Source organism: Larus michahellis, chromosome Z (genome assembly GCF_964199755.1).
Source record: "Larus michahellis chromosome Z, bLarMic1.1, whole genome shotgun sequence".
In the NCBI taxonomy this organism is placed as follows: Eukaryota; Metazoa; Chordata; class Aves; order Charadriiformes; family Laridae; genus Larus; species Larus michahellis.
In genome coordinates, this window is record NC_133930.1 from 4503484 (window position 1) to 4531086 (window position 27603).

Consider the following 27603-nt stretch of genomic DNA (forward strand, 5'->3'; position numbering starts at 1 on the left):
ATGGTGTCTATTCTGTTTTTCCATTGGCAAAAGAGAGGATGATTTATTTCTCAGCGGTCTGGAATGCAATGATTCATTTGCTGTTTTCTGTAGAGGCTTTGTGGGTTATTCACTGTTATCTCTCCAACCACAGGTAATTCAACTGGCTGGTTTCTGGAATGGGTGGAGATTGATGCCCCGTCGCTGGGACAGTGCCTCAAGTTCCCTTGTGGCCGTTGGCTGGATAAATCGGAGGACGATGGAGCCATTGAGAGAATTATCTTCCCTGCAGAACTGCAGACAACAGAATATATCCCATGTGAGCAGAATGCCGTTTCCCCAGGATACACCCATCATTACAGAAGATAAAATCTCACTAGGTCATGCAGCTTTATAGGCTTGGCCTCTCCCTTGAACGGGCTTTGGAATATTTATAAACAATCACATGCCAGCTATTCCAATTACTACAAAGGGTTCCTCAGGGTGCTCTAGACTAACGTTTCCTGTATTTGCCAAATCAAAGCGTCACTAGAAGCCATGTGGCTGTGTATGATCGTCTTTTTGCTGCCTCTCACCCTGTCATCTCCGAGTCCTCAGCCCATTCCAAGATGTCTTCCTTGTCTCCAGTTTCCCTTTGATCTTGCTCCACTCTAATGTTGCTGTTTCTGTTGTCGAAGCAGACACTTTGGTCTTGCTTCCAAGCCTTGGTTCCCCCAGTGCCTTTGGCATTGCACACCCCTCTCTTGCTGAAAGTCTCTCTTCCAGAGTGTCTTCAGGGTGGTGTTTTTCTGCTAGTGTTGCTCGAGATTGCCTCTTTTAGCGTTCTCCAATTTTTTCTTACTCTTCACTTCACACCCTCTAAATAAATGTTTGGGGTAAACTCAGTGTCTTTCGGGAGCTCCTGCTGAGTATTAAGTTTATAATTTTCAAGTCTGCTATGACACATCAAACTCTGCTATTCAGGCAACTTCTTTTCCCGTCTCCAGAATATCGAGAATCAGATAACACTGCTTTCCTGAAATAAATGACTGGAAACATTATTTTGCTTATCTTGCAGCCCTCTCTTTCCCTTTTCACATGTGCATCCTTGACTGTGTGCAGGGAACTCACAGCCCTGGGACTTTGTATGACTTGTCCCTCCCTGACCTGCTTCATTTCAAGTTGTCGACAAATAGTTCCTGTCCCACCTTCAGGAGACTTATCAAAATTGCCTTTTCCCTTCATTAGCTTGGATGCCACAATGATGAGGGATGAGGTCTGGAATCTGAGAATTGATTCTATGATTCTGTGATTTCCACCCCATGCCCTGCCAGATGCTTCCTAGGTCGCTCTGAACAAGTGATGAGTTGTTCGCACCAAAGCTGCCTCCTGTCTCATTGCATCCCTCATTGTATGCATCGATGGTATCAACAGCCTTATCTCCTGCAGTGCCTTATTTAGACATCAAAAGTTAGAGCTGCCCAATCTCTCTTCTTCTGCCTCAGTTTCCTTCTCTGTAAGTAGTTGTGAGTATAACCACGCAGAAGACGATCAGCTCCTTTTTTATTGTCAACACTGTGGTTCCTGTTGAAGGTCTCCTTCACACTGGCTGGCTGACCCCGCAACGTCCAGATCCTCATATCCTGCAGTCTGTAAGCTAAAATCATCTTTCTTCTCTCAGGATCTGCCAAGGTCATCTTTTTGTGCCTCCCTCTTGGCTTTGACCAAACTATTTTTTATTTCTCCTGTCTTACTTTCTTTACCTAAACTGTCCAGAGCAGAAGAACAGTTACTCTTTGCTCCCTTCCTCGCTTTTGTCAGTCAACTGGAAGAAGTAATAGTCCTTGTGTCTGAAAAAATATATTGGTAGATAGATAATAGCAAATGTGTTCATAGGAGTGAATATAACCCAGAGACCTTGTACGTGCTTCTCATCAGGTTTTTCCACGTTATCCCAGTCAATATATATTTTGGTGCAGATGTTGACTATATAATTTATTAATGTCCCCGTATATTACAATGATGTAAGAGTTCCTGGCATACTGTGCCTTTGAGTACATAGTTTGTGTAGACCTGAGTTTCATCATCAGTCTACCTTCAGCCTTGGAAAATAGTTCAGGCCTCCCTGGCAAAAAGGTTGCACCAGGCTCGGTGTCAGCTTAGGCTCTTTCACCGTTTAAACCATTCCCGCTGTGCTATTTACTGCGTTCTGGCTTCCTAACTGCTAACCTGGGGGTTTCGGTTTGCCAGAGGTAACTAAAGCGGTTTGATTTGTTTTATGATGACTCGTGCCAGAATTGTTTCATGCCGAACAAACGATGATAACATGTCATCGTCAGTCCAATTAAAATCATCCCTGTAGGGACACAACTTTAAAAGTGCCGTGTACATGAAATGGGCGTCTGACAGCTGAAAGTTGGGCTGCCAGTGACCTTGTCACGGTGCCGCTTTGCTGATTCAGTTCTAAGCTGACGTTAATATTCAAGTAACAAGAGCAAGCGCCGCGGACCTCAGCAGAGAAGATAATTTTTAATTCAAAATGCGTAGCGTGTGATTTTTGGTCTCCGGGATTTTTTCACCCCCCTCTTACATACTGGAGAAGCTATTCCAGTTTACTTGCAGCACAGCAGAGCAGATTTCATTGGGTTGGACAGAAGGAATATTAAGTACCTCCAGGCTGACTCTCTGTAGAAGAAAACTTCTTCATCTCTGTTCTCCTGAGAACTGTATTTAGAGAGCCTGGGTTTTTAATGAATGATTAGTCTCCGATACGCATAATCAGAGTTACTCCAGATATGGTGCCAGAAAGTTTCTCTCTACCCTAGCAGAGATGTTGAATCTGAAATACAGCACAAAGTGCTGTAGTGTAAATAGCAAAGATGACTGAAGTCGCTGCAGTGTAGGAGGAAGCAGATGACAAGCGGCTGAGAAGATTGTGGCAAGGGATGGGAAACGATGGAAGTTGGGTGGGTGGTGTTTGGGAGAGGGATGGCCAGGAGCAGATCCCGGTGACAGCGCTGGGTGACAAAGGCTGTGCTTACGGGTCGCGGGGTGGACTACAGGGATTGTGTCTGCTTGCGGCAGCAGAAGTCCCTGCAGCTAATTAGGGGTGCCCAAGCCTTACCCAGTATTTTTCATCTATAGGTTTCAGAAAGGATTTAAAGGAGGTAGGGACAGGATTTGGTTTACCAAATGGCCCCGCCTGAATTTACGTGTCCTCATGACAGTGGCGTGTCTGAATTCCCATTATCACAGAATCATAGAATGGTTTGGGTTGGAAGGGACCTTAAAGATCATCTAGTTCCAACCCCCTGCCCTGGGCAGGGACACCTCCCACTAGACCAGGTTGCTCCGAGCCCTGTCCCCATCCCTGGCCTTGATTCTATGATTCTGTGATTCTATGATGATCAATAAATATTTGGTCATTCACAGAGGGTGGATTTGGAGAATGATTCAGCTAACCCTGAGGAAGATGCCTGCTTTCGCTTGTCTGACTCTTTCTTCAAGCTGCATTGACTGTAGTCATTACATCTGGAGATGTACACACACCTATTTGACGTGCAGACATCTGAACATGGGTTTTTCACTCTGTGAGCTAAACACCATCTCACCTTGGAAACAGGATATTCCGCAAATCTGTGGCAGAGCCAGGAACAGAGCCCCAGTCTTGTTCCTGGGTCAGTCTTATTCCTGAGCAAGTCCGAGTCATGCTCCACCATCAGGACTCAGGACTGGGAATCTGTGAAGGCAGAAAAGAACAAAAGATGGCATCAGATTCTGGGGTCGTAGGACATTCTAGAGAAACCAAGGAAATAGAATAAGAAAGTATTTGGGGGTGTGATCCTTACTGTTCTGCATTCACTGTTGATCTGGTAGTAATTATCCTGTTTGCCTTGGTGTTACGGAGAAGGTGGTACTAAGAGAAAACTAGATCAGCGTGGACAGCAGAGGGTTTTATTTCTTTTCCTAACTGTTGATTTTTGTCACTTGTTTAGTAATGAAAATAATAGGAGATTTTTTTATCAGTTAGACTATCTTGAATATTTATATACTGCTTCCAGTTGGCTTAATGTCATCCATCTGCCTAGTTGCTCAAAAAATTGTCAATTCATGTTTTCCTTTAAGACATGAGCTGCTGAAGTAAATCCTGTTTCAATAACTTTAGATGGCAGGTATAAATATACCGAGTGCTTTCTGACCATGTGATTAACCCCAAAATCTCAGTAAACGAACACGCATCGAGGTCAATTGGCCTTATAGGGTTAAAGGCAATTCCTCTCGATTCTCATAGTACTGACTGGGTTGATATATAAATGACCACAAGTGTGTGCTTCCTACCCTGTCCTCTTTAACCGTTGAGTTTTCTAATACAAATTTTGCTTCATTAAAATTTTCTCAGGAGCATTGGTATGCTGCTTACTAGCTTCTGTTGGTTTGTTTTAATTTTCTGCTGTTTCCCAAATCAGTTGTTCCTTACGAGATCACGGTCTACACCAGCGATATCTTTGGAGCTGGCACAGATGCAGATGTCTTCATTGTTCTCTATGGAAGTGATGGGATCTGCACTCAGCAGAAATCCCTGTGCCTCAACAAGAGAGAGCAAAGGATGTATTTTGAAAGGAACTCGGTGAATCAGTTCATTGTGGAGGTAAGATCAAAGACGCTTGCTGTCATCTTAGGTTGCCCTACGGGGATTAAGAAGAGAAAATGGAGTGAAGTGGGAACTTTTCCTCTTTTAGGGAAAGCTATTCAGCTCTTTTACTTGAAGAATGTGGGTTCAGAGCTCTGTTCTGCAACAGACTTACTGTGGACTGGATCAAATCTTTTCTCTCTGACCTCCACTTAGTAGCAGCTCAAAGGTATCAACATGCAGTGTCCCTGTGGCCCATGTTGAGCCTTGTAAAGGCTGATGCAATTTTGTCATGGAGCTGAGATGTACCAATACGTGCATATGGAACCTTGCCCTTCTAGGTAAAGTTGAGAGACACTTTGGAAGGTCTTTACATTTTCCATTTCCTAGACCATACTTGGTAAATGGCTTGAGAGCAGCCCTGAGGAGAAGGACTTGGGGGTGCTGGTGGACGAGAAGCTCAACACGAGCCGGCAATGTGCGCTGGCAGCCCAGAAAGCCAACCGCATCCTGGGCTGCATCAAAAGAAGTGTGGGCAGCATGTCGAGGGAGGTGATTCTGCCCCTGTACTCCAGTCTGGTGAGACCTCACCTGGAGTACTGCATCCAGCTTTGGAGTCCTCGACACAAGAAGGACATGGACCTGTTGGAGTGGGTGCAGCGAAGGGCCATGAAGATGATCAGAGGGCTGGAGCCCCTCTGCTGTGAGGACAGGCTGAGAGAGTTGGGATTGTTCAGCCTGGAGAAGAGAAGGCTCTGGGGAGACCTTATAGCAGCCTTTCAGTACCTAAAGGGGGCCTACAGGAAGGATGGGGAGGGACTCTTTATCAGGGAGTGTAATGATAGGACATAGGGTAACGGCCTCAAACTGGAAGAGGGGAGATTTAGATGAGATATCAGGAAGAAATTCTTTGCTGTGAAGGTGGTGAGCCCCTGGCCCAGGTTGCCCAGAGAAGCTGTGGCTGCCCCATCCCTGGAGGGGTTCAAGGCCAGGCTGGATGGGGCTTGGAGCAACCTGTTGTGGTGGGAGGTGTCCCTGCCCATGGCAGGGGGGTGGCACTGGGTGGTCTTTAAGGTCCCTCCCAACCCAAGCCATTCTATGATTCTATGAAAGAGAAGCTATCAGTGTCCATGCATGCTGGATCCAATATGTGCACCTCCCCTCATCTTATTTATTTGCATATTTGCTTTCTCTTGCAGTTTGCAATACTTTGAAAGGTAACAGGATCCAAAGGCTTGCAGTACTGCTGAAACTAGTTGCCTTGAGTTTCAAGTCCCTTTGCACCATTTCATATTCCTACTTGAGCAGATTATGTTGAAGGGGCTGGTCCATGGTGCTCATTACTAACATAGCACTTTTGGGGTGAAAAGTCTCTTCATTTATTCTAACTTTATGGCAACCTAAGCATCGTGTTCTCTTTCTCTGTATCCTGGAACAGAGAGACCATTATTTTGCTGCAGACTCCATGATTTTTGAATACCCAAGGCTAACTATTTGAAAGATCTTATGAAGTATTTCCTGAAGTGTTTGCACAACTATATGCAAATAGTAAACCAGTGCACATCAACGAGTGAGCTCATTTACATCTACGGTATTCAGCAGTTCCTATTCATAATATATTCTTATTGCTGAGAATTTGTGAGAGGCAAAAAATATATAGGCAGTACCTTTTGGAACTGCCTCATGTCCTCAGCTTCCCTCCCTGGATGCAACAGCAACACTGACTTTGTAGACGACCACAGAACCTCTCTGTGTTTTGAGTTTGGTTTGGTTTTGTAAAATAATTGAAGGCAAATCTTAAACCAAACTTTTAAACAAGTTAAAATGCTCCCAGCCCACATTGTTGTTATATGGCATGAATCATAAAATAAATCCCCAGCGTGATTCCTTAAAAACAAAGAATAAGATTTATTTTGGGGGAGTTTCCACACAGTTCTTCATAACAGAGGTTCCATTAATCCATAGGTATAAATCTTAAACTGAGTGTTATTGTTATTTCTCTATTCCGTAAGATTTATTTTAGGTTTGGTAGAATCTGAAGCATCAGTGCTTTTCCTAAAGGAAGTGAGTGAAAATGCAGTTTGTTCTCCAGATTTACATCATATTAACCTGTCCCCAAACTTCATTCTCTCTTCACCAGTTCCTCTTGCTGCAGGAGGTGGGGATGAAGCAAAATATATTCTTCTTTCACCTACTTGTGTAGAGCCATAATTTGGACTTCAGCAGACCTTAAAAAACATTTGGGGATCTCAGGAAACACCAACTGAGAATTGCCCGTTTGTTTTAGTGTTTTTAAGTGCCCTTACCTTTTTGTATTTTACAAAAGCGACAAAAAAGATTAGAGACTGGTCTCAGCTATGGTCCCAAGTGATGATTTACTGGAGATGCCTACAGCAGGGTACGGACCACTTCTTTAACACGGATCTTTACTGGTCCAGCGACACTTTATTGCTATGTATTGACTAAAAGCCTCATTGAAAGATGAGTATTTGGACAGGACAAAAGAGGAGAAAATAATTTCCCCCTGGTGTATACTTGTGTGCATGCATGAGCTTTAGAAATGAGCTTGGATCGTTTTATTATTTCGCAATGACGCTTATGCTGTCTAAAGTCAGGACAGGGCTGGTGAAGTCAAACCCCATTTGTTCGGAGTGTGAACTCCTTGAATAGTGCAGTCAGTCTTACTGAGTTGGGGAGTCTCCTAAAATTGTGAATGTCTTTGCTTCGGTATGGGGCAATCCTGTCAGCTGGGAAGAGAAGAAGGGAGTAGTCTCCAGTGGTGCAAATTGAGATGTTCAGTTTCCTCATGTTTCCAGGAAAAAAAGACTCCAAGACCCTGTGGACAGAGACAGCTCAGTGTGCTTCTCCTGATGAAACGGAGGTTTGCAGCCAGCCTTGTTTTTTTAAAGGCCAACTATATAAACGCTTGCACTGAAATAACCAAAAGCTATCGGGAACTTAGGAGCAAATATCATTTTTCCTGTCCAAGCCTTTGGAAGAAAGGTGACTTAAGAGTAATGAACTAGTAACAAATCACTCAAATAGTAAGGTGAGGCATAAAAACCCAGTAACTACTTCGTAAGATAGTGATCCTGTTGACTTGCTCAGAATAGCATTGGGATGCTGTAGAGGAACAGGAGAGAAATAATATAAAAAGCCAGGCAGTTAATACTGTATTTTGACCTCAAAGCTATTCTTGCAGCGTTATAAGAATGCACATAAGTGTTTAAAAAGGAAAGGGATATCAAAAGAACAATTTAAGATGCAGCAGCATTGCAATTTCTAAAAAATTACCTTCATTCCCACTCATACAGAGAAGCCTGAGATGCAGGATTGCTGCTGTGCAACCAAATCTATCTCATATGGTGGGTAATTTGTGTAGAGCCAGATTCTTTCAATTTTTGGAACAGAAGTTCAGGGAAACCCTTTAGCCAAAATGCAAGTTAGGGTGTAATTGTTATCAACACTAATAGTTGCTCCTGTGGGACTTCATACAGACTGGAAAAATAGGGAAGAAGCTAAAGAGGTGGTGTCTCAGAAGCCACCTGTTGTTCATGCTATTTTTTTTGGTCGTTTTTCTGTAGCTGGAGGATGTTGGTGACATTATTGAAAAGATTCGCATAGGACACAAGGGTGGAGGACTGAACTCGGGATGGCATCTGGACCGTGTGGCCATTCGGAGACTGTTGCCAAATGGAAAGGTATGCTACGAATCCCAGCACTCTGCAATATGTTTCCATTAGCAGCCGCTTCCATTTCCCAAAGCGCATCTTCTGTATACAAATTGTGATTAACAGTGAAAAATTATTCCCTAAAGAACAATGCACACTAATGAACTTGCTAGAGCTTGGGGACCTGGGGACAACAAACATGTATTACCATGTTTTATTCTCCAAATGTTGACTATAAGACTCTGCAATCAATGCTTTTTAAAAAATGCTGTTCTCGTTGTACCTTTTGACTAGAATAGAGTTATTTCCTCCTGGCAGTGGAGGGGAGCAAAGCAGTGGTGTTGCTCCTCAACCTTTTGGAGGCCTTTGCAACCCTTTATCTTTTGCGTGAAGGAGGAATCTGCCTGCTGGGTTTGGAGGCAACATTGTCATGACTTGCTTGCTGGACTGAGAGGGGAAATTCCGGAGTTTGTACCCATTTCTAAGAATTACAGGGCTGAGCAGATGTCCCTGTGCTGCACTGCACCAGAGTGCCCAAGGCTAACTTAGATAATGGTGGGTTTGGGTGACATGAGAGGCGAAAGTTTCGTATTTTCATGTGTAGTTTTGTTTTGAACAATCACAGGGAAGGAAGTGGGTGTACCATTTTAAAATAAAATGGATTGTTGCTAAACATGGACAAGAAATCACTTCATCAGTCTCTTAATTCTGGAAGAATAAATGCAGGGAGCCAGTACAATTAAGACATGAAAAATGCCTGTCAGTGCAAGTCTCTCTCATATAAAAACCATCAAGTAGGTCCTAGGACTTTTGGTTGCTCATGTCAACAGGATTAAGGCACTGCAGCCAGCTTGGTCATCTTGATCTTGTCCACATAAGAAACTGTTCCTCAGCCATGCTGGTTGTAGGAACAGGAATGAGTGTGGCTGCAGGGAAGATCAGAAGAAGATTACCTCTTCAGGATCAGTTCAGAATTGGAGCAGTAGCTCTTGTCCTTTCTACACTTATTCTGAAGGGATGTCAGCTTTCATCTCCACCTCAATGCTCAGGTCTTCCACCTCCTGAATTGACTTCTAATATCAAGTGTTGGTGTAAACACAGCTTGCTCAGTCATGGTGAACCTACTTCTCATCTTGCTTCCTCCTTCAAAATTTCCAGGATATGTTTTCGTCTCTCTGCCTCATGATAAATCAAAGGCCTGCCTTGAACCTTCCTCATCATGCTCAAGCCTGTACCCTCCTGTACAAGCCTCTTCACAAGCCTTTTGCTTGTTTCTCGTTATCGTCTTTTTGCCAGTCTCTTATTTTCAGACCCTCTATCTGTGTATTGACCAACCCTTGCCTCATACAGCTTCATTAAGTTAATGAACAAGATGACGTTGTTTTGAGAGATATTGTTGGTCATAGACTAGGGAAGATGAAGAGAGGGATGCACAAAGGTATGGAAACCAAGGGAAAAGAGATTCCTGAGCTGCCTCTTTCTACATCTACCCTTAACTTTGGGAGCACTTTGGGGAGCTCCCGAGAGCTCCATGTTGGGTACTCTTCCATTAGCCTAGAAAGGGTCTCAGGGCTGTGCCCCCTGCAGTCATTACAGCAGCTTTGAAGGACAGGCAGCGAGAAACCCAGGAAGGTGGAGGGAGGAAAACCATGAACAACTTAAAAACGGAGAGATTTACAATTCTGCTGATCTTTTGATTATGGCATGGGAAAAAAGAAGAAAGTAGAGCACTGCATGATGCCGCTGATCAGCCGCAGGATATTATGACCTGCCACAGGATAGCAATATGCTGCCAACGCTTCTAAAAGCTGTGCTACCTGATCAGACTGCTAAGATGTGTCTAGATGTAACTGTAATGCTGCAAAAGAAAAATGAGGTCAGTAACTTTTCAGATTAAATTGAAAGCACTTGGGTAGGCAACTAGGATTGTTGCGTGCCAATAAAGCTCTGTCTTGGCACGCCAATTATATCTGATAATTATATTTCATTTGTTACAACTCGGAGAAGGGCAAAGCACTGACTTTTAGCACACTGTCTTCCCCTGCTTCAGCTTAGGGCCAGACTCAGACTCTAATGAAACAAATTCTGTTCGGAGCTGCAAGAGGATTTTGCCATGGGTAACATAAAATAGTGCACTTTACGTCACTTAATGCAATCACTAACAAGGAAACTCCAATAAAAACTGTGGCAATGACATGGTGATTAACAATAATGATACAATTAACTCTTGCGGTAACTGCATATTATGCCCCGCTGTGCAGGCACTCAAGTCCCTAGACATCCTATTACCAAATAAACAGTGTTCATATCAATGACACGTACAGACAACATTATGAATGTTTAGGAGCAGTTAAAAGCTTCAGCGAGAGACATGATTGAAGTGGGATCTCTGCCGGGAGGAGAGAGTTTCAGCACGGAAGCGTCGTTCTGGAGAGCCCTCTCTTCCCAGAACGTAGGTGGGGTTGATAAGCACTATTAATCGGCTCAGCTACAGTGAGATTATACAGGTTACGTGGTCAGACAGCCCGGGCAGAAGTGAGGAGGCAGAAATAGGCATGTGGCCAATCATTAGGTGCTGTGTTTTGCTTGTACAGCACAAATAACACTTGAAAGTAAAATACTTGAAATTGTCTGGAGAGGGACTTTTTGCAAGGGCATGTAGTGATAGGATGAGGGGTAATGGCTTCAAACTGGGACAGAGGAGGTTTAGCTTAGATATTAGGAAGAAATTTTTCACTCTGAGGGTGGTGAGCCCCTGGCCCAGGTTGCCCAGAGAAGCTGTGGCTGCCCCATCCCTGGAGGGGTTCAAGGCCAGGTTGGCCGGGGCTTGGAGCAACCTGGGCTGGTGGGAGGTGTCCCTGCCCAGGGCAGGGGGGTTGGAACGAGGTGGTCTTTAAGGTCCCTTCCAACCCAAACCATTCTGTGATTCTATGATTCTGTGATCTAAAGTGCTGCAGGTTTTGTTTCACACTGTGTTGTACAAGTCATGCTCCAAACCGCCTTATGGAGTTAAGTGTTGCAAGCCTGCGGTAAAACGGCAGCACCGCAGGGAGCAGCGAAGAGGAGGAGAAATGGTGTTTTATTGACAGCAGAAGGTTTGTGCTATGTGGGTTCGAAGGATGGTTCTGCTGCAGACCGAAGACACTGGATCACACAAGATCCTTGGAGGGGTTTGGCTCCTGCAGATCAGCTTGTCTGTGATCTGTGCACGGTGGGACGATGACCTGTTCGTTCCAGGTTAGCCGTGACTGGAGTGCACCTCTGATGGTAGGTGCAGAACCTGTTCCTCCCCGGTGACGGCGTCAGGGAGGGCAGGATCCGGCAGCTTAGGGCAGAACAGTGCTGCAGTACACAGCGATAACTATATTCAATATTGCTACAGTGAGAGCAATTTCCTTCTTTCACTATGTATTAGTATTTTGCCATTTAAGTAGTAAAAATCATGAAGAAAGGACACTGTATTGCTTTGGTAAATAATTACATGAGAATAATTAAGGTGGACAATATTAATGTCTAAGTTATACATGAAAGTGGTGGCACACAGAGTACTGGAAGCAGCAGAAAGAAAGCCCCTGTGATACTTGGGAGAGAAATGATGAAGCTGACATTAAGGACAGTGCCGTCTTTTTCTTCCTTTATTTAGTTACTGTGAGATTAAAACTAACTTTTTTTTTTTTTTCTTCAGTTCATCTGTGGGCTCTGCAAGTTGCATGATGGCTCATGCCCCTTTCTTTATGGAGACATAGCCTGGGGTGCCCAGGACTCAGAAAGCCGCCTGCCTCTTACCATCTTGGAGGCCTCACAGGAGTCTGTTCTTAATGAGTAGTCTGGGATTGATTTTGTTTACCAAGTGGAAAACACATGTTCTATTGTTTTTGTTTGTTTGATGATAGAAATCATATTTGTTTCCACCAAAGTGAAATAAAAACAAAAGATCAAAAATTAAATCACTGTTTTTCTCCTCTTAATGCACGTATGGGAATTGCCTGGAAACCGGCCTGAGTCACAGAATTATAGGGCAAAATCCTGAAGTATTGACTCAGAAAAAAAAACCCTACTGACTTCAAAGGGAATGCTGCCTGGATAAGGATTGAAGAGGGATTGTGGAGTCTCAGTAAAACACGGCTTCGGCGGGAATGGTGCGGTCCTGATTAGGAATTTGCAAGATCGAAAACTGGGAAGGGCAGAGATCTACTGGATCTTGCAGCCAGTCTCACGCAGCCAGTGGGAATACTGTTCTCTTCTACACTTTCAGTGCTTCTTCTCAGAGTCCTCAGATGTCCTCTTTCTGGAGGAAATATATTTCTGTACAGTATTTCAGCTCTGCATCTACATACACATGCATACATACATGAGTTGAAAAATCCTCGCCTGTAAGTCAGAGTATTTTCAAAGGAGAAATGCTGACATGTGTTCATGTTGTCTTGAAGAGATTTTCTCTGTCCTGTTTACTTCAGGGCTCAGAAACCATCACATTTCCATGTGAAAGATGGCTTGCAAAGTCTGAAGACGACGGCGAGATTATCAGAGAACTGGTACCATCTGATATTTTTACTGAAAAACTCATGAAGGACGGGACACTCAAGCAGATAGAGGAAGAAGTTGAAGACCCATTAGAAGGTAACATAGTCCTAGGAGTAGGTAGGGACCTATTAATCTGATTTTTTCAAATAAAACATGTGGATGTGTGGTTCAGGCAAATGCAATGCTGATACGACTGTTCACATTTCTTTCCCTTCTTGTTCTCTGGCCTCTTTTATACCTGAAGCACTTCTGTGCAATAATGCCATTATTTTCCCATAGGGCATTTACAAAACTGTCACAGCCACCCTTTCACACAGATATAGTTTGCATGTCTCCGCTGATGCCTAACAAAATTCTTCCATCTTGTCTTCCAGGCTCTGCAAACATCTTTACTTCTTTGCCCAACTTCACCTTCCCTTCCTACCCTACCGGTCTGATTTATGCTCCTCTTTACTGTCAAAGTTTTTTTTCCTGCTGCTCTTCAGGTACATATGGACATCCTCTAAAAATTTGGTTGTAGGCAGCCACCGTCACCTCATTAAAGTGTCTCTGGGGAGGAGAATAAATACTTATGCAGCTCTAAGCCCATCTTATAAAGCGTTCACATTCAGTGCTTGGCCCTCCTGGTGACCAAAGCAACTGAACAAGAACCTGGAGAAAGGGAGGCTGAGAGGAGACCTCCTCGCTCTCTACAACTCCCTGAAAGGATGATGTAGCCAGGGGGGGTCAGCCTCTGCTCCCAAGGAACAGGAGATAGGACAAGAGGAAAAGGCCTCAAATTGTGCCAGGAGACGTTTAGGATGGATATTAGGAAAAATTTCTTCAACAAAAGGGTTCTCAAACATTGGAACAGGCTGCCCAGGGCAGTGGTTGAGTCACCATCCCTGGAGATATTTAAAAGATGTGTGGACTTGGTGCTGAGCGACACGGTTTGGTGGTGGTTTTGTCAGTGTTAGGCTGATGGTTGGACTCGATGATCTGAAAGGTCCTTCCAACCTAAACAATTCTATGATTCTGTGGTTCTAAGAACGGAAGTTTCATCCTAAACTCGTTGATTCTTTGTATGCCCAGCTGTTCCTAACTCTTTTTCCTCTAGGACTCCTTTTCCCACCCAAGCTCCTTCTGCCCTTGAGAGAAGTCGTGAACCTCCCTACCTCCTCAGCAGAGCAAACTGAATTCAGATGCCATTTTCATCCTTGGTTTTTACATCTGGCAACAAGATGATTCAACAGAGAAAATAATTTCTCTCCCTGTTTCTTTTCTCTCAGAGTCTGATTTGCATTTACAGTGCACCATTATCAGGGTGGGATTTATATCTATTGTGTTTTCCATCGCCAAGGGAAGAGGTGCCTTGCTGTAAGGAAGGCTACAGCCTTTGCACTGTGCCCTTAGAGGAGAGAGTTGTGCTCTTTCCTCCTGTTAGGAACTACATGGTAGCTCATGGGAGATTTTTTTCCCGCAGAGGCAAAGAGAGTTTTAATACCAATTAGTCAGTGGCATGGCTGCTAGATGCCTGCATGACATTTTCTTTAACTTACTAACTTCTGTTGCTTTGCCTTGCATTAGTTACCATGTGTTAACTAACCTGGATGACTCATTTTTTCCTTCTAATGGAAAAGCCTTAAAACAAGTTTTACAATCTACGGAACAGGATTTTTGGATAACTGAAGGTTTCTTTTGGCTGGGAGCTAGGGCCAGAGTTTGGGAACTTCTGCTTTAGATATAAAATATCTGGGATGGGAATTTTGTCTTCTGCATCTCCCTGAGTCCTCATACATCTTGGGCAGTGACACAGCGTAAGTGACAGCAATGGAAAATCAGGTTGTGGTGTTCTGAGGATCGTCTTTCAAGTAGTAAACTACATTTCAGTCCTGAAGGTCTCTAGAACCGGCAGGCAAAAACCAAAGAGGGATTCATTGACTAATTAGACTATATGCATTGCCTCCTTCATTATTAATGTAGCAGTTTTCTCTCAAATATGAAGCTGTAACACTGCAGGACATAATGTGGAGAGGTAAACCAGAAAACCCGGCATTGCACCTAGACTGGTGAATGGTCTCAGGTGATGATCCTGATCCATTTCTTAGGGAAATCAATGGAAATCTGTCATGGACGATGAAGCGGAATAGGCCCTGTTTTACTGGGAAAGATAGGTACAGAAGAAAAAGACAATATAGACATTTTCTTTGATGCTGTTAACATACAAAGAAGAATCCTAACTAAGACTTTGTGCCTCTTCCTCATTTGCATTGCCCTGGTATTTCCAAGGAGGCATTCTCCAAGGCTCCTATGCCACCAGGGTAATCAGCCCCTAATTGTTTTCCTGGTGAGGATGCTTTCAGTAACTGTTTGTTTTCCTTATGTAATTGGGAAAAGAGCAGCAAAATAGGAGTATTTAACAGGTTTAGTAAAGCACATTACTAAAGATTTGATGAGGTTTTATTGGATCATCATTGAGCAAGCTAAAGAGAAAGGGTACTTAAACAGTACAGCTCCAAAACTTCCTTAATTAAATACTGTCTCAGCAAAAGGACCCACAAACCTGTTCTCTTTCTGTTTGGGGAATTTATAGAGATACATGCCATTAACTCTGGTAGTAATTGCGTATCTGAATCCCTGGAGTTTGTTTATGGAAAGTGGAGTATTAAGAATTCACAACACTGAATCACTTGTTCTCAGATGTAGGTCCCTTGAGCCTCTGTATGAAAAGGTGCCGAGTTCCCTCACCTCTATCGACTTTGCATCCAGTAATCACCATAATGGTTCCTTGCATTTTTAACTGTGAACTATGTGATCAAAGCAGTACACAGGCATTGATTAGATGGAGAAAAGGATGGTCAGCAAGTTTCAGCCCAGTGATTCTCCAATCTGTGGATCCTTACCAGAAACCTGGGAGGATAAAGCATATGGGATTTTAGACCTACAAGAACTGAGTGATGAGCAGAAAGTTTGGGGACCATTTTCTTAGGTAAATTCAGTATACAAGATAGACCTTGATAATTCACCTGGTGGGAAATCGCGTCTCCGTTTCTTTCTGCAGTTCACACGTACAAGATCAGCGTGTTCACCGGAGATATCTACGGTGCTGGAACAGATGCTAATGTTTTCCTAAATATCTACGGAGACCTGGGGGACACAGGAGAGAGAAAACTCAGCAAATCTGAAACAAACTTCAACAAGTTTGAAAGAGGAAAGGTACAGATGCAATGGGTTAATAACACTTTCCATTTCGCAGTCTTTAACCTAACAAGTCCATGACTGTCTTTATAGGCTGAGTTTTCCTATGAGGGATGAATTGATTGATTCCATTTACCATGTTCATTACCTCTTAAAGTGCTTTGTATGGATTGTCAACTGGGTATTACAACCGACCGGCACTGCAGCAAATGGGGTAGATGTTTCTGTGAAGTCACTGATAGACAAATTATGAGCTTGCTCCATATAAACTGGCTTGAATTGTTAGCTGCAGATTTGAGAGTGCACAAAACCTGAGGTTTCTCATTCCCGTAGCCTCTGTGCAACTGATTTGCACGTACATAGTATATACCACAATTCACTGCAGAGCATGATAAACTGATGTGACCTAAACTATGGCTGTGTTTGGAAAAATAACTCCGAAAGTTGTAATCTGTACTCAGTCCATGAGTCATATTCACAGCCCCATATGGACATACTCAGATATAATGATGGCAAAAATTGTTTTATCTGCGTTGTCCGTGCAGATCTAACTGGATTAGTGTCATGGTTTAACACCAGCTAGCAACTAAGCACCACACAGCCACTCACTCACTGCCCCCCAGTGGGATGGGGAGAGAATCAGAAGAGTAAAAGTTATAAAAATTGTGTGATGAGATAAAAACAGTTTAATAAGTAAAGCAAAATCTGTGGGTGCAAGTAAATCAAAGCAAGGAATTCATTCGCTGCTTCCCATGGGCAGGCAGGCGTTCAGCCATCTCCAGGAAAGCAGGGCTCCATCACACGTAATAGTGACTTGGGAAGACAAATGCTGTGTCTCCAAATGTCCCCCCCTTCCTTCTTCTTCCCCACCTTTATATGCTGAGCATGATGCCATATGGTATGCAATATCCCTTTGGTCAGCTGGGGTCAGCTGTCCCAGCTGTGTCCCCTCCCAACTCCTTGTGCACCCCCAGCCTGCTCACTGGTGGGGTGGTGTGAGGAGCAGAAAAGGCCTTGGCTCTGTGTAAGCACCGCTCAGCAACAGCTAAACCACCCCTGTGTTATCAACACTATTTCCAGCGCAAATCCAAAACATAGCCCCACACTAGCTACTATGAAGAAAACTAACTCTACCCCAGCCAAAACCAGCACAATTAGAAAGAGAAATCTTACTTAGACTTAAAAAACAGGATGTAAAATTCCGGGCATTCAATATTGTAATCGGTTGTGAAAGTGACATTTTGTGCAGCTCCCCTCATAGCAGAATCAGGCTTCAAAACACTTCCCTGCAGAACAGTTTCAGTGTACCAAACACCATCACGTGAGACGGAATTTAAACACATATTGTGCTCTGTAGTCTCCGTTTGCTTTTGTCTGGTAGATGATCTGTTGCGAGCTCGTTAACAGAAGCTACTGCTATTGAACACTCTGCAGGAGGACACATTTACTATACAGGCTGTGGACCTTGGCATTTTGTACAAGATCAAGATTCGTCACGACAATAGCATGTTCAGCCCTGACTGGTTCCTGGAAAAAGTAGAGATCCTGGATGAGACCACGGAGGAGTCGTTTGTTTTCCTGTGTGAGCGCTGGCTCTCTAAAAAGAAAGAGGACAAAAAGATAGAGCGTACACTTTATGAACAGGTACGGTTACGGGTCAAACCCACTGTGATCCCAATCCCCTGCTAGTAATAAACATAAAATGATTGAATATCTGCTTGAAGTCCAAGACACATCATTAGGGACTTAAACTTTTTCGCTTGTCCAAAATGAATTTGTGATTTTCAGACAAGCGCCGAAGGTATGGCCACTCTTAGCCCAGTATCACTAGCTCTCTAATATGCAATTTCAACAGGAAAATCTAGGAGCCTAAGAGAAACTCTTCAGCTGAGAGTCAAATACCTTGCTGATGCACAGTAGAGTCTATTTCCCTGCTGCTGTCCTCGCAGTGCCCACAAAGTAGGTTAGATATGGGTCCCACTATTCAAAGTCCTCAGGTCAAAATATTGGGTCCTTTGACTTCATCCTTGCTGGGCTGGATGGGTTTATCTTTCAGCAACTTCTTCTACCAATGCCAAACATAAAAAGTCTAGTTTCCTTGCTACCACTCGAAGCACCAAATGTTTTTTAGTGAAATGCACTTTCTGCTTGCACATTTGCTGTGGCTTTATCAGGCTAATATAGCTAATTGGAATTCAAGGTACATACACTAATTAAAATTATCAAACAAGATTAATAGACCCCTCTTGCTTCTATACAGTGAGGCATAATAAAGCAGCTGATTATAAGTCCATTTTATTTAAGGAGTCCACTTTGCAAAATGCAGTGACATTTTAATTGACAGTTACCACTAAAATTATCATCAATGAACTTGGGCCAGACTCATCCTGAATACAACAGAATGGACGTAACAAGAGTTACACCATGGATGAGTATTACCATATGCTCCCTCATAAAATTGCAGCAGACAATGCTAGGAATTCTTGTGGTCACACTTACCCTGTTGCTCGTATTAATTCAAAATGAGGAAAACCTAATCACTTTTCTTCTTTTTTTAATTACGTGGCTGTATGGTAAGAGCCTCACATTTATTGGACAATGACACCGAATGCATCTGCACTAACTCCTCAAATATAATAGATGTTCTGTATCATTCACCTTTGCAGTACTCTCCCTCTTACGCGCTTTGACCTGTAATAGGTTAATTAGTCTGACACCGCAGTCTGTGCCTTGATAAGCAAATCCGGCACTGTCCCACCCATCTGAATTTTCTGTGGCTATTGCTCGCACAGGTAGTAGAGGAAAGTTACAACACACTATTAAAGTCCATTAGGTCCACTATATTTTCTTTTATTATAACACGCATCCAAAATGGCCTGTCAAGGTTACCAATGAAGTAAATGAATGACCTGCAGTAAATCACAAGCCACATTTATTTGAGCTACACTGAACAAAAAGCTACCTGGGGAACTACAGGGATTTCTTCTCATGTTGTTCTTGGAGGCACTTAGGAAGAGCTGACGACACTTGAGCACCCAACCTCATTACCTTCCCATACGTGCCTTCCAACTAGAGCTATGATGGTGAGCGAAACAGCCTGGATGGCTCGTCTCTCAGCCTGTCGAGTCAGGATAGCAATGCAAACCTAAAGGAGAAGAAAAAATCCAGCTTGGTCAAGGCAGCAGAAGAAGGATCATGTGAGCGAGCGCCGTGTTTGGTTGCATGCATGCATGTGCTCTTGGCTTTCAGTGCTTGAGAGGTTGCATTCGTCCTGGTGAAGAGCAAGGAGAGGCAGAACAGCAAATTGCTTCTCTTCTCCTTGTGTTGTGACCGCTTTGGGAAAGGCTGGAACGGTGCTTGTGTTTCTGTGTTTGTTGCTTTTCTTGTACCTCTCCGACCCTAACAGTGAAATAAGCCATGAAGTTCATATCAACTTCAGTGTTTCTAACCCTCTTCTTTCTCTCCTGTGGAAATTGGTGATGCTGTAGCTTGTCAGAATTAACTTCTCCATTGTCAGCAGACGTACGTTCTCCAGGCAGTGTGGTGCTTTGGACAATGTGACAATATCGTTAGGTGGGTGGGTATTCAAGGGGACGCTCTTTTCTATTGTGGTGAGGTGAAAGGCACAGGGGCCTCCCAGCCAGCTGCAATACCCAAATCATGTTGCCTAAAGTCAGATGAGTGCATCCACACCACCCAATGTGGAAAAGGAGCTGGTCAACATCATACATAGGGGTTCCCCAGACAGAAACCCACGGACCTGAAGAATCATACTCCCTCTTCCTCTTCCTCCACCAGCTTCATTGCAGACAGCACTTCAGAGTGGGGAGAAGTGACAGTACCCTCTGAGCGCTGGGGTATGATAGAGTTAAGGGAAGAATTTATGCAAGTTTTGTATAATTTTGTCTGAAATGTCCTTCAAAGGATCCAAAGCCCTTTGCAGTGAGAAGGACCGTAGTCAGACACGCTATCACCAAAAGAGCCTCCCTTGGATTGTCAGAGGTTCTTTTCCACATGATTCCTTGAAGTAACTTTTGTTGCTGATATCAGTTGTGTTTTTGCTCCTATATCTCTTTGACCTACTCAAGATGATGTTTCATGTAGCGTATTGGATCTGAATTACTAAAGAAAGCTTTGAATTTCCTGAGACTTTATTTGTCATGCTTAAGCCATCTCCCTTTTTCAGGATCAAGCTAGTAGTGCCTCATCACCAAGGATATTTGTTTAATATGAATTTAAATGGTTTATTTTAGAACGCTCCAGGTTTTGTTTCCTTACAACATGTAGCTGCATCACAGCAGCTGTTGGGTTGGGAGGAGAGTGGGATACGGGGGGCTGAGCAAGAGCACAGATAGGTCTCTCGGCTCTCAGAAAACAAACTTCGACTGAGAGGGCTCAGGTGAGTTTGTTCTTTTCTAGAAAGTGGTCTGTCTTATAACTGGGCAGGGGAGGAGGGTCTGCGAGCGCTGCTGCTGAAAGATAGGGAGCCCATAAACTCTGGACTGAGTTTTCCGCTCAAATAACAGATGGAAACGGTTGGTGGCTCCAGTGCAGAGCTTCATCTTTAGGCTCTGGTTCCTGAGACAGCTGTTTCTGGATTGCATCTTATAAAAAGTGAAACATGCCGGACTGTGTCTGAAAGGCCAGCTTTCCTGCAGAGAGGCTAGTCATGCTCAGCTGCTGCTGATATGAAGTGGGAACGTTGTGCGGGTTTTATTTCTGTCCTGGATGTGAAGGAAGCCTGGAAGATCAATGTCCATCAGCTGAAGTAACCTTTGTGGAAAACGTTCCCAGTCCGTCGATATTTTCTTATAATTCCATTACCACACGGGCTTTTTTCGCTGTATTTATATGCCTTTTGATTAACCACCCTTGTGTTCCAGGAAAATCTTATCATCTAAATTGCATCTACAGTTTGTTGTCATCCTACATGGGGTCTTTTAGCTTTAGATTAAGATTTTGGATGTATGGTTAAGATACTGTGTTGTAACAAGTAACTGGGCAGCAGCTGAGTCACAGTCACTGTCTGTATACGTGCGCTTAGTCCACAGCAAGTGCAAAATAATTACACTTAAACCTCCGTGGTAAGCCAAGTGTAAAATGATGTAATTTGGCTTAGGAGTTTTAGATAGCTTTCACTGACATGGTCCAAGGGAACTCACAAATGATTACTGCAGCTCAGCTGAGGCCCAGTAGCTTGTTGCGATGTGATACCTGGGTTGCGTGTCCCACGCCTTTAAGTTGTGAAGTAGACATTTCTTAACCTGCTCTGCAACCCATGTGTCTTGGGGCAACCCTTCTTTTGTAATCCCATATTGTCCTCAAACGAGAAATAAGTGATTCCCATGTTCCTTCTGATATTACTTCTGTGGTGAGACAATGGATAACATCTGCCACGTTGGCATTCCATGTAGTTTCACAAATAATGGGTAAAACATCAGCATCTCCCATGAGAACCCCTCTCCAGCAGAGCTAGGATAGTTCCCATCATCCCCATTGTGCCAGGGTGGTCTTTCTTCTCTGAGTCCTGGAGCTTGTCATCACCACTATCTCTGTTGCAGTGACATGGCCTCATTAAGGAAACTGCCTCTTGAAGGAATGTCAGATAAGATGGGCTCTGTGAGCCAGACAGCCACCTCCTGAGATGGATAAAAGGCCATCTGTTAATTACTTGATTAAGGGAAGTGGTATTGGGAGGTGCCTGGGAAAGGGAGCGACAGTTCGAGCAGCCCAGTTCTGACTCTGCCATGCTCAGATGGTGAATACCTTTGAGGGACAGGAGGTGGTGTGAGGATGGAGCACAGAGGAAGGTCCTGTTGACTAGGTACCTGCATGGATCCGAACTGGCAACCCTGCTCCATGCTGGAAGGCAGTGCCGGAAATGATGTGGTCTACATCCCAACGAAACCCAACCCCCTGTCAGGGGGACACATGCCCTCAAACAGCCTGAACTCTGAGCAGGGACTCCAGGAAGCAGGGGGCAAAGGGACGTGGCCTGGAGGACCTGTGGTGTCCTGCTGTGGCCACCTACCCCGGGTTTTGCATTCTCCCATGTTTGAAGAAGTAGAACTATGGAGTCCCAGAGAAAGAGGGAGACAATGAAGAGGTGAGATAAACACACTAAAGGATCATTTTTCTAGTTTTTAAAGGAAAGAACAGCAAACAGTGTTTCCTGCCGCCTGGCAGCAAGCTACTCTATGTCTCTGTATCCATTATTTAAAGTGGGAAATGATAACAATTTCTCATAGTTCTCATTTTTCATGTAGGTGTTTCAAGTACTTTGCTTGAGGATGCAACATCGGTTGAAAATGCTGGTACTTCTGTGAACTTAGTCTGTCACAGGAGAACAGGGTAAAAACCGTATGAAAGAAAATTTTGCCCCCATTCAAAATATATTTTATTTAAAAGAGGAGTCTGGAGCTGTTCTAAGCATGACCCCTCAACATATTTTTGTAAAATCTGTCTTGCCTACAGCTAAACCCTTTCTCCTGCTAATAGCAGCAGCTCCAATGGTTATTTTGTGAAGAATGCACTGCATATCATTATGATGATGTGCACACTGAAATGTAAATGATATCAGAAAGGGGAGAAAAAGTCTTGCCTAATCTTCAGTTCGTGTTGTGCTGGTACACAAAATCCTCAGACTGGGGCTCAATGAATCTCTTTGGGTTCTGCTCTGTCTCCAGAGGTAAGAACAGATTTGGTCAGCATGAATTCATGCCTTCCCTGATATTGCACACACATTCTGAGCTTGATGTGAGCTCCTAGTACAACCCCCACCCCAAAAATGTTGTTAGTTATCATAAAGCAAAAATAGATGTCAATTCCGGATGATTTGAAAGCCAACCGTTTTTTGTCAAGGTTTATAAACTTTTTTTTTTTTTTTTTTAAATCAAAAGAGCGATGATGAAGCCACGCTGAGTTTCAGGTCTGTGACGAGGCAAGTTTCAGAGATCCGAGTCTTGTCAGAATGGTTTGAACAGCTCTGCACAAATGTTCTGAGAAATCAAACGAGTATTCAGCGTCTAATTCTGCACCACCCGCTCGGCTTACCCAAATGAGCTTTTGGAAAGCACTTGAAAAGCAGTCTGGCACTTCCTCCCTTTTAACAGCTGAACTGAAATTTCTGAAAACCACAGAAAAACCTGCTAAGTCCCAAGCCTTGGCCTGAAGGGTTTTCTCTGAATTGCTATTACTATGCAATATATAAAAATATTGTGTGACCTACCTTTATTCCTAGTTTGCCTGGATTTGCAAAGGGATGCTGAAACCCTGAGCAGCCCCATCGATCACAGCAATCCTTTAATGACGCACAAAGAACATTTGCAGTTGTGCTGGGACATTCAGTCAGCGGTGGTTTACCTTGGAGTCAGCATAGATTTATTTGCCTTTATTGAACAGTGAGCGTAAGATCGCTCTGGTCTTACAGTCTATTTAAGATTTAGGTGCTCGGTCTCATCTTCAGGAAGGTCTCCTGGTGTAAATAAAGATCCAAGCCCTTTGCTGTTCTGTTCTCTATGAGGGAGAAATGTGGACTGGCAGCCAGCAGGGTTGTCCAGGGAAGTTAACCCTTGATGAATTCAGTCCCAAGCGTGCACGGGAAGGTAGTCTCCCATGCACATTTGTGGCCCAGTGCAGCATGGTGTTATCCCTTCTCCGAATGAGTCCAATGGGATGTGGACCTATTTAGCATACGCAACTGCTCCCTCTGATGGGATGAGTCCCTGGTTTTCTGAAGTCTCATGTGAATGTGTACGTGTGTGGGTTTTCTGATGATTAAACCCCTGTTTGTTGCAGTGATCCCGTACCACATCACCGTCACGACGGGCACAGAGTTTGACTCCAGCACCGACAGCCGAGTGTTCATCATCATCATGGGTCCTCAGAAAGTGCAGACGGAGAGGCTGTGGCTGGATCTCCCAGAAGAAAAAGACGAGTTTGCAGATGGCTCCGTAGAGAAATTCTCTGTTTGGGGCCTAGACGTTGGAGAGATCAAAAAAGTGGAGGTACTTCGTGAATGCAGCGCAAGCACTGTGTTCATAACTATATATGAAATACGTGGACGAAGAAAACACATGTTCCTGTTATTCTTAGCAGTGAAGGAAAGGCACTTGGGTCTAAAAGGAATGTAATGAGGGATGTGCTAATGAGATTTCACATGTGTCTGAACCTGAAAATAAGTACGTTTTACAGCTCACAAAACCCTTAGGAGGCAGAAGATAATTTTTAATTATAAGGAAGTTGTAATATATCCCGGTTTTGTCCCATCTCTGGCACTGGTTTTTCTTAGTCAAGCCCTGTTATTGACAGATGCAGTGAAGCTTCCCAGGACGCAGTCCTCTCTCAGTCTTTTTCCTAGTTGATTTTTACACTGCTTCCAGTTGGCTTTCATAAATTGTGTCTGCAGTGAGAAACACATCTTGTATAATTTTCTAGTTAAACATGAAAATTGTTTTTACAGCTTGGAGGACCCAGGCTTAGAGAAGAAAATTAATCATCGTTCATAAGTAATGTACACAAATAAATTTCAGTACAGGAGCCATTTTTCCTGCTATGGCTTGGGGAGACGGAATTTGCATAGACTTTCCATCACTGAGCTTAAACTCCACATGAATCTTCCAGTGAATTTGTGTACATCATTTCATATGGCAGTTTCAACTCCAAAAAGCCTGCTCCAGCCCCCAAGAGCTGAAACCCACAGCATCTAAGGACTTCAAGAGCCTATTTAATTTTATTTTCACCCCATGCCCTGAGTTGCGGTAAACCTACCTGTCGGTGTGCATGCTTGTGTATTCAGAAGGAGATGAGTCAAAGAAATATAAAGAGAGAAATCATAACTAATTAAAAAATCTTTGCAGTTGTATGTCCTGTTGTAGCAGCTGATAGACCGAGGCACTGCCATTAGCTTTTGTTCAAGCAACGGATTCTGGCACCTTGAAAAGTCTCCATACTAGATTTGAGTTTATTATCAAGCCATTTCCTTAATGCACTCCAAGTGCCTGGATATTATGAGTATTAGCGGCATGTTCTATCTAGCCATCTCTAGGTCAAACTTTAAAAGTGAAGCAAGTACATAAATCCTTCTCTTCCAGACGGTGTGCACATGGGAACAGCCATGGGCTGGGATAGAGAGGGAGGAAAAAGTCAGTATGTCCCCTCAGTGTCAGAGAGACAGAAGGGGCTGGATGAAGAAAGAAATAGAGAGGGTCGCTGGAAAAGTGACAGTAGGTAGGGTGAGGGCTGGGCAGAGAATAGCAGAAAATAGAAGAAAATGCTTGGAAATAGACAGCAGCAAGGACAACAAATAATTTGAAAAGTATTGTAAATGGGAAAGAAGAGAAAAGGTTGCAAATGAAATGCAGAGAGTTAGAAAAAGAAATAACATATAGCTTTCAAGCTGGGTGGTGATCTTCAGCCCTCTTTCACCCCTATCCTCAGTGATCTCACCAGTCTGCTGCCTCACCTTGTGCTCATCTTTCCCTTTTAGTTTGTAACCCCCCAGCTCGTGGCTGGAGGAGCCATCTGCTCCTGGCCTTCTGCCTTCCTTCATGCAGTGCCCTCTGCTTGGAAGGTCTCTTCTGGCTGATGCACGTCCCAGCGATGACATCGATGCGCCAGTCTGCTGCAGTTGCCATGGAATCAGTCCATATTTTCCTTGTAGAAAATTGCAGTGTTCAGGGACATTGCTGAAAATTGCTAGTTATCTACTTGGGAGAAGCAAGGAACAGTTCGTGCTCAGATTTGGCATTTGGCTGCTTCTGGAAGAAGGCAAGAAGTTGTGAATATGAGTTACCATGTGAAAACAGCACAGCATGGGGATTAAGTTTCCAGAAGCCCTCTGTATAACCCAGGCAGCAGACTGCAGGATTTAGTGGGATTGTAAGATTTGCAGCGTGATGCCACTTTTAGTTTGGTGTTATTCTCCTGCTGCAAATATGCTATAGTGAAGGCAGAAACAGTGGAACGTGAAGTAAATTGAAAGGGGCCCATTTATACCTGTCTTGTAAGCCCACAGATATAATATTTACTACTGTACTGGTGTACTTTAATAGACACGCTGACATGAAAATAAATAATAAAAGTTGTTGGGTATAGGCACTTTATACTGTGTTCTGAAAGCAAGTTTTAATATTTCTTCTCCTAATTAGTGAGAGCATGTCTGTTCCTAGACTGCTGTTGCTGCAGAGGGACACGGGTGTGATCAGAAGAGTCCTGCATTGGTCTGCGTTTCTAAACCACCTCTGGTTCAGAGCCTTCCTCCATAGCAAGCACAAAGCGTGATGGATTGCAAAGCGTTGCAAGTCCAGTCCCTCACTGACTAGGGATCTGATCCTGGAAGACCCTTGGGTCTCTCTAATGTTCTCTGCACCTTCCAGAATAAGCAAGAAACCCCGTTTTTTGGCATCTTTTCCTTCTGTCTACCACTCAAATTCTCTCCCATTTTCCCCTGTTGTTTTGTTGGGTTTCAACGTGTTTGTGAGTTGCACAGTGCAAATTGTGTTTCTTAGTCTTGGGGATGTGAAGTACTCAACAGTCCCTCAGGGCCATGGGAACGAATTTCAAAGATTTTCAAACAGCCCAAGAATCTAGCTGCCTTGGGAATTTTGTCATTCTAACCCAGTTTGAAAATCTCAGCCCAAACAACTTGTTGTGATAGTGGTATGAACGTCCAGGCTGCACTGCTGGTGTGGCCACGGCTTTGGGTCGTTCACTGTATCGGCATGCTCTATCTAAAGATTTGCTTGGAATTGTAAGACAAATCCCAGTGCTCTGCTCTAAAAGACCAGCCACAAGGAAGACTCAGCACTGGTGAGTTTATCCCAGGCTTTACAACATTGTTCTTGGAGCCCTTGGAAATCTGCTTGTGTGCAGGTTCCCCAAGGCAACTGCATGTGCAGGATACGTTCTCCCGGCCAGTGACTGATACCAATGGAGTTAAAGGTTGCTGTGAAAATCAGGTACCTAGCAAAGTCTTGGAATGATGCCTTAGGAGGTGGCTGTAACAAACCCAAAAGAGCAGCAGACTTCAATGGGCTCATCAGGATTTCTCCTCCGGCTGCTCTGTCCCTGCTTCACTGCAGAGCCGTCGCCCTGAACTTTCCCCACCGCCTCGTCTGCACCATCCTGCAACAGGTCTCTGAGGCGCTTTGGGTTGGGAGAAGGGCAGCCAAACTGGCAGAGAGGGAATGGGAAGGCAAGTGTTATATTCCCATTCACCTCACACCCCAGGAATCCGAGAATTAATGCATCCATTGTAGACTTGAATTTCTCCAGCGGTTAACTCTAATTTTCTGCAGCTGCACAGACATTAGTATAGCAATAATACTCCTAACAGCAGTGATGTCTGAGACAGTCAGATGAAAAAGATCACTTGTTTTGGGGGGGAAAAAAAGATACCACAGATATATTGCCCTTAATGAACCTGTTATTAAAAATTCTTTTCTGAGCAACGCTAAATATACTAATATTTTAAAAACAAAACCAGTGAGAGCTAAGGACCTCATTTTCCTAGTGATGACACAAACAACACTTGCTCTGAAAGTAATGAACTGTAGGTAGCTCTCTTATTCAACCTTTTATGTACAGATCGCTCATTGGCGTGACTAGCTGACTGAGTTTCGTACAGCAGCTGGGATACATAAT

At 43.8% G+C, this 27603-nt stretch overlaps 1 protein-coding gene across 1 annotated transcript in view; it reads left to right on the plus strand.

Annotated features, from left to right (window-relative positions):
• LOXHD1 (lipoxygenase homology PLAT domains 1) overlaps positions 1–27603 on the plus strand; it is a 157123-nt gene that overhangs the window by 86568 nt on the left and 42952 nt on the right. The window contains exons 28-34 of the mRNA XM_074570573.1: positions 4425–4606; positions 8173–8289; positions 12717–12879; positions 15824–15978; positions 17395–17604; positions 19034–19157; positions 23758–23966. Coding sequence (XP_074426674.1) covers positions 4425–4606; positions 8173–8289; positions 12717–12879; positions 15824–15978; positions 17395–17604; positions 19034–19157; positions 23758–23966 — 1160 coding nt within the window. The remainder of the gene's footprint in view (positions 1–4424; positions 4607–8172; positions 8290–12716; positions 12880–15823; positions 15979–17394; positions 17605–19033; positions 19158–23757; positions 23967–27603) is intronic.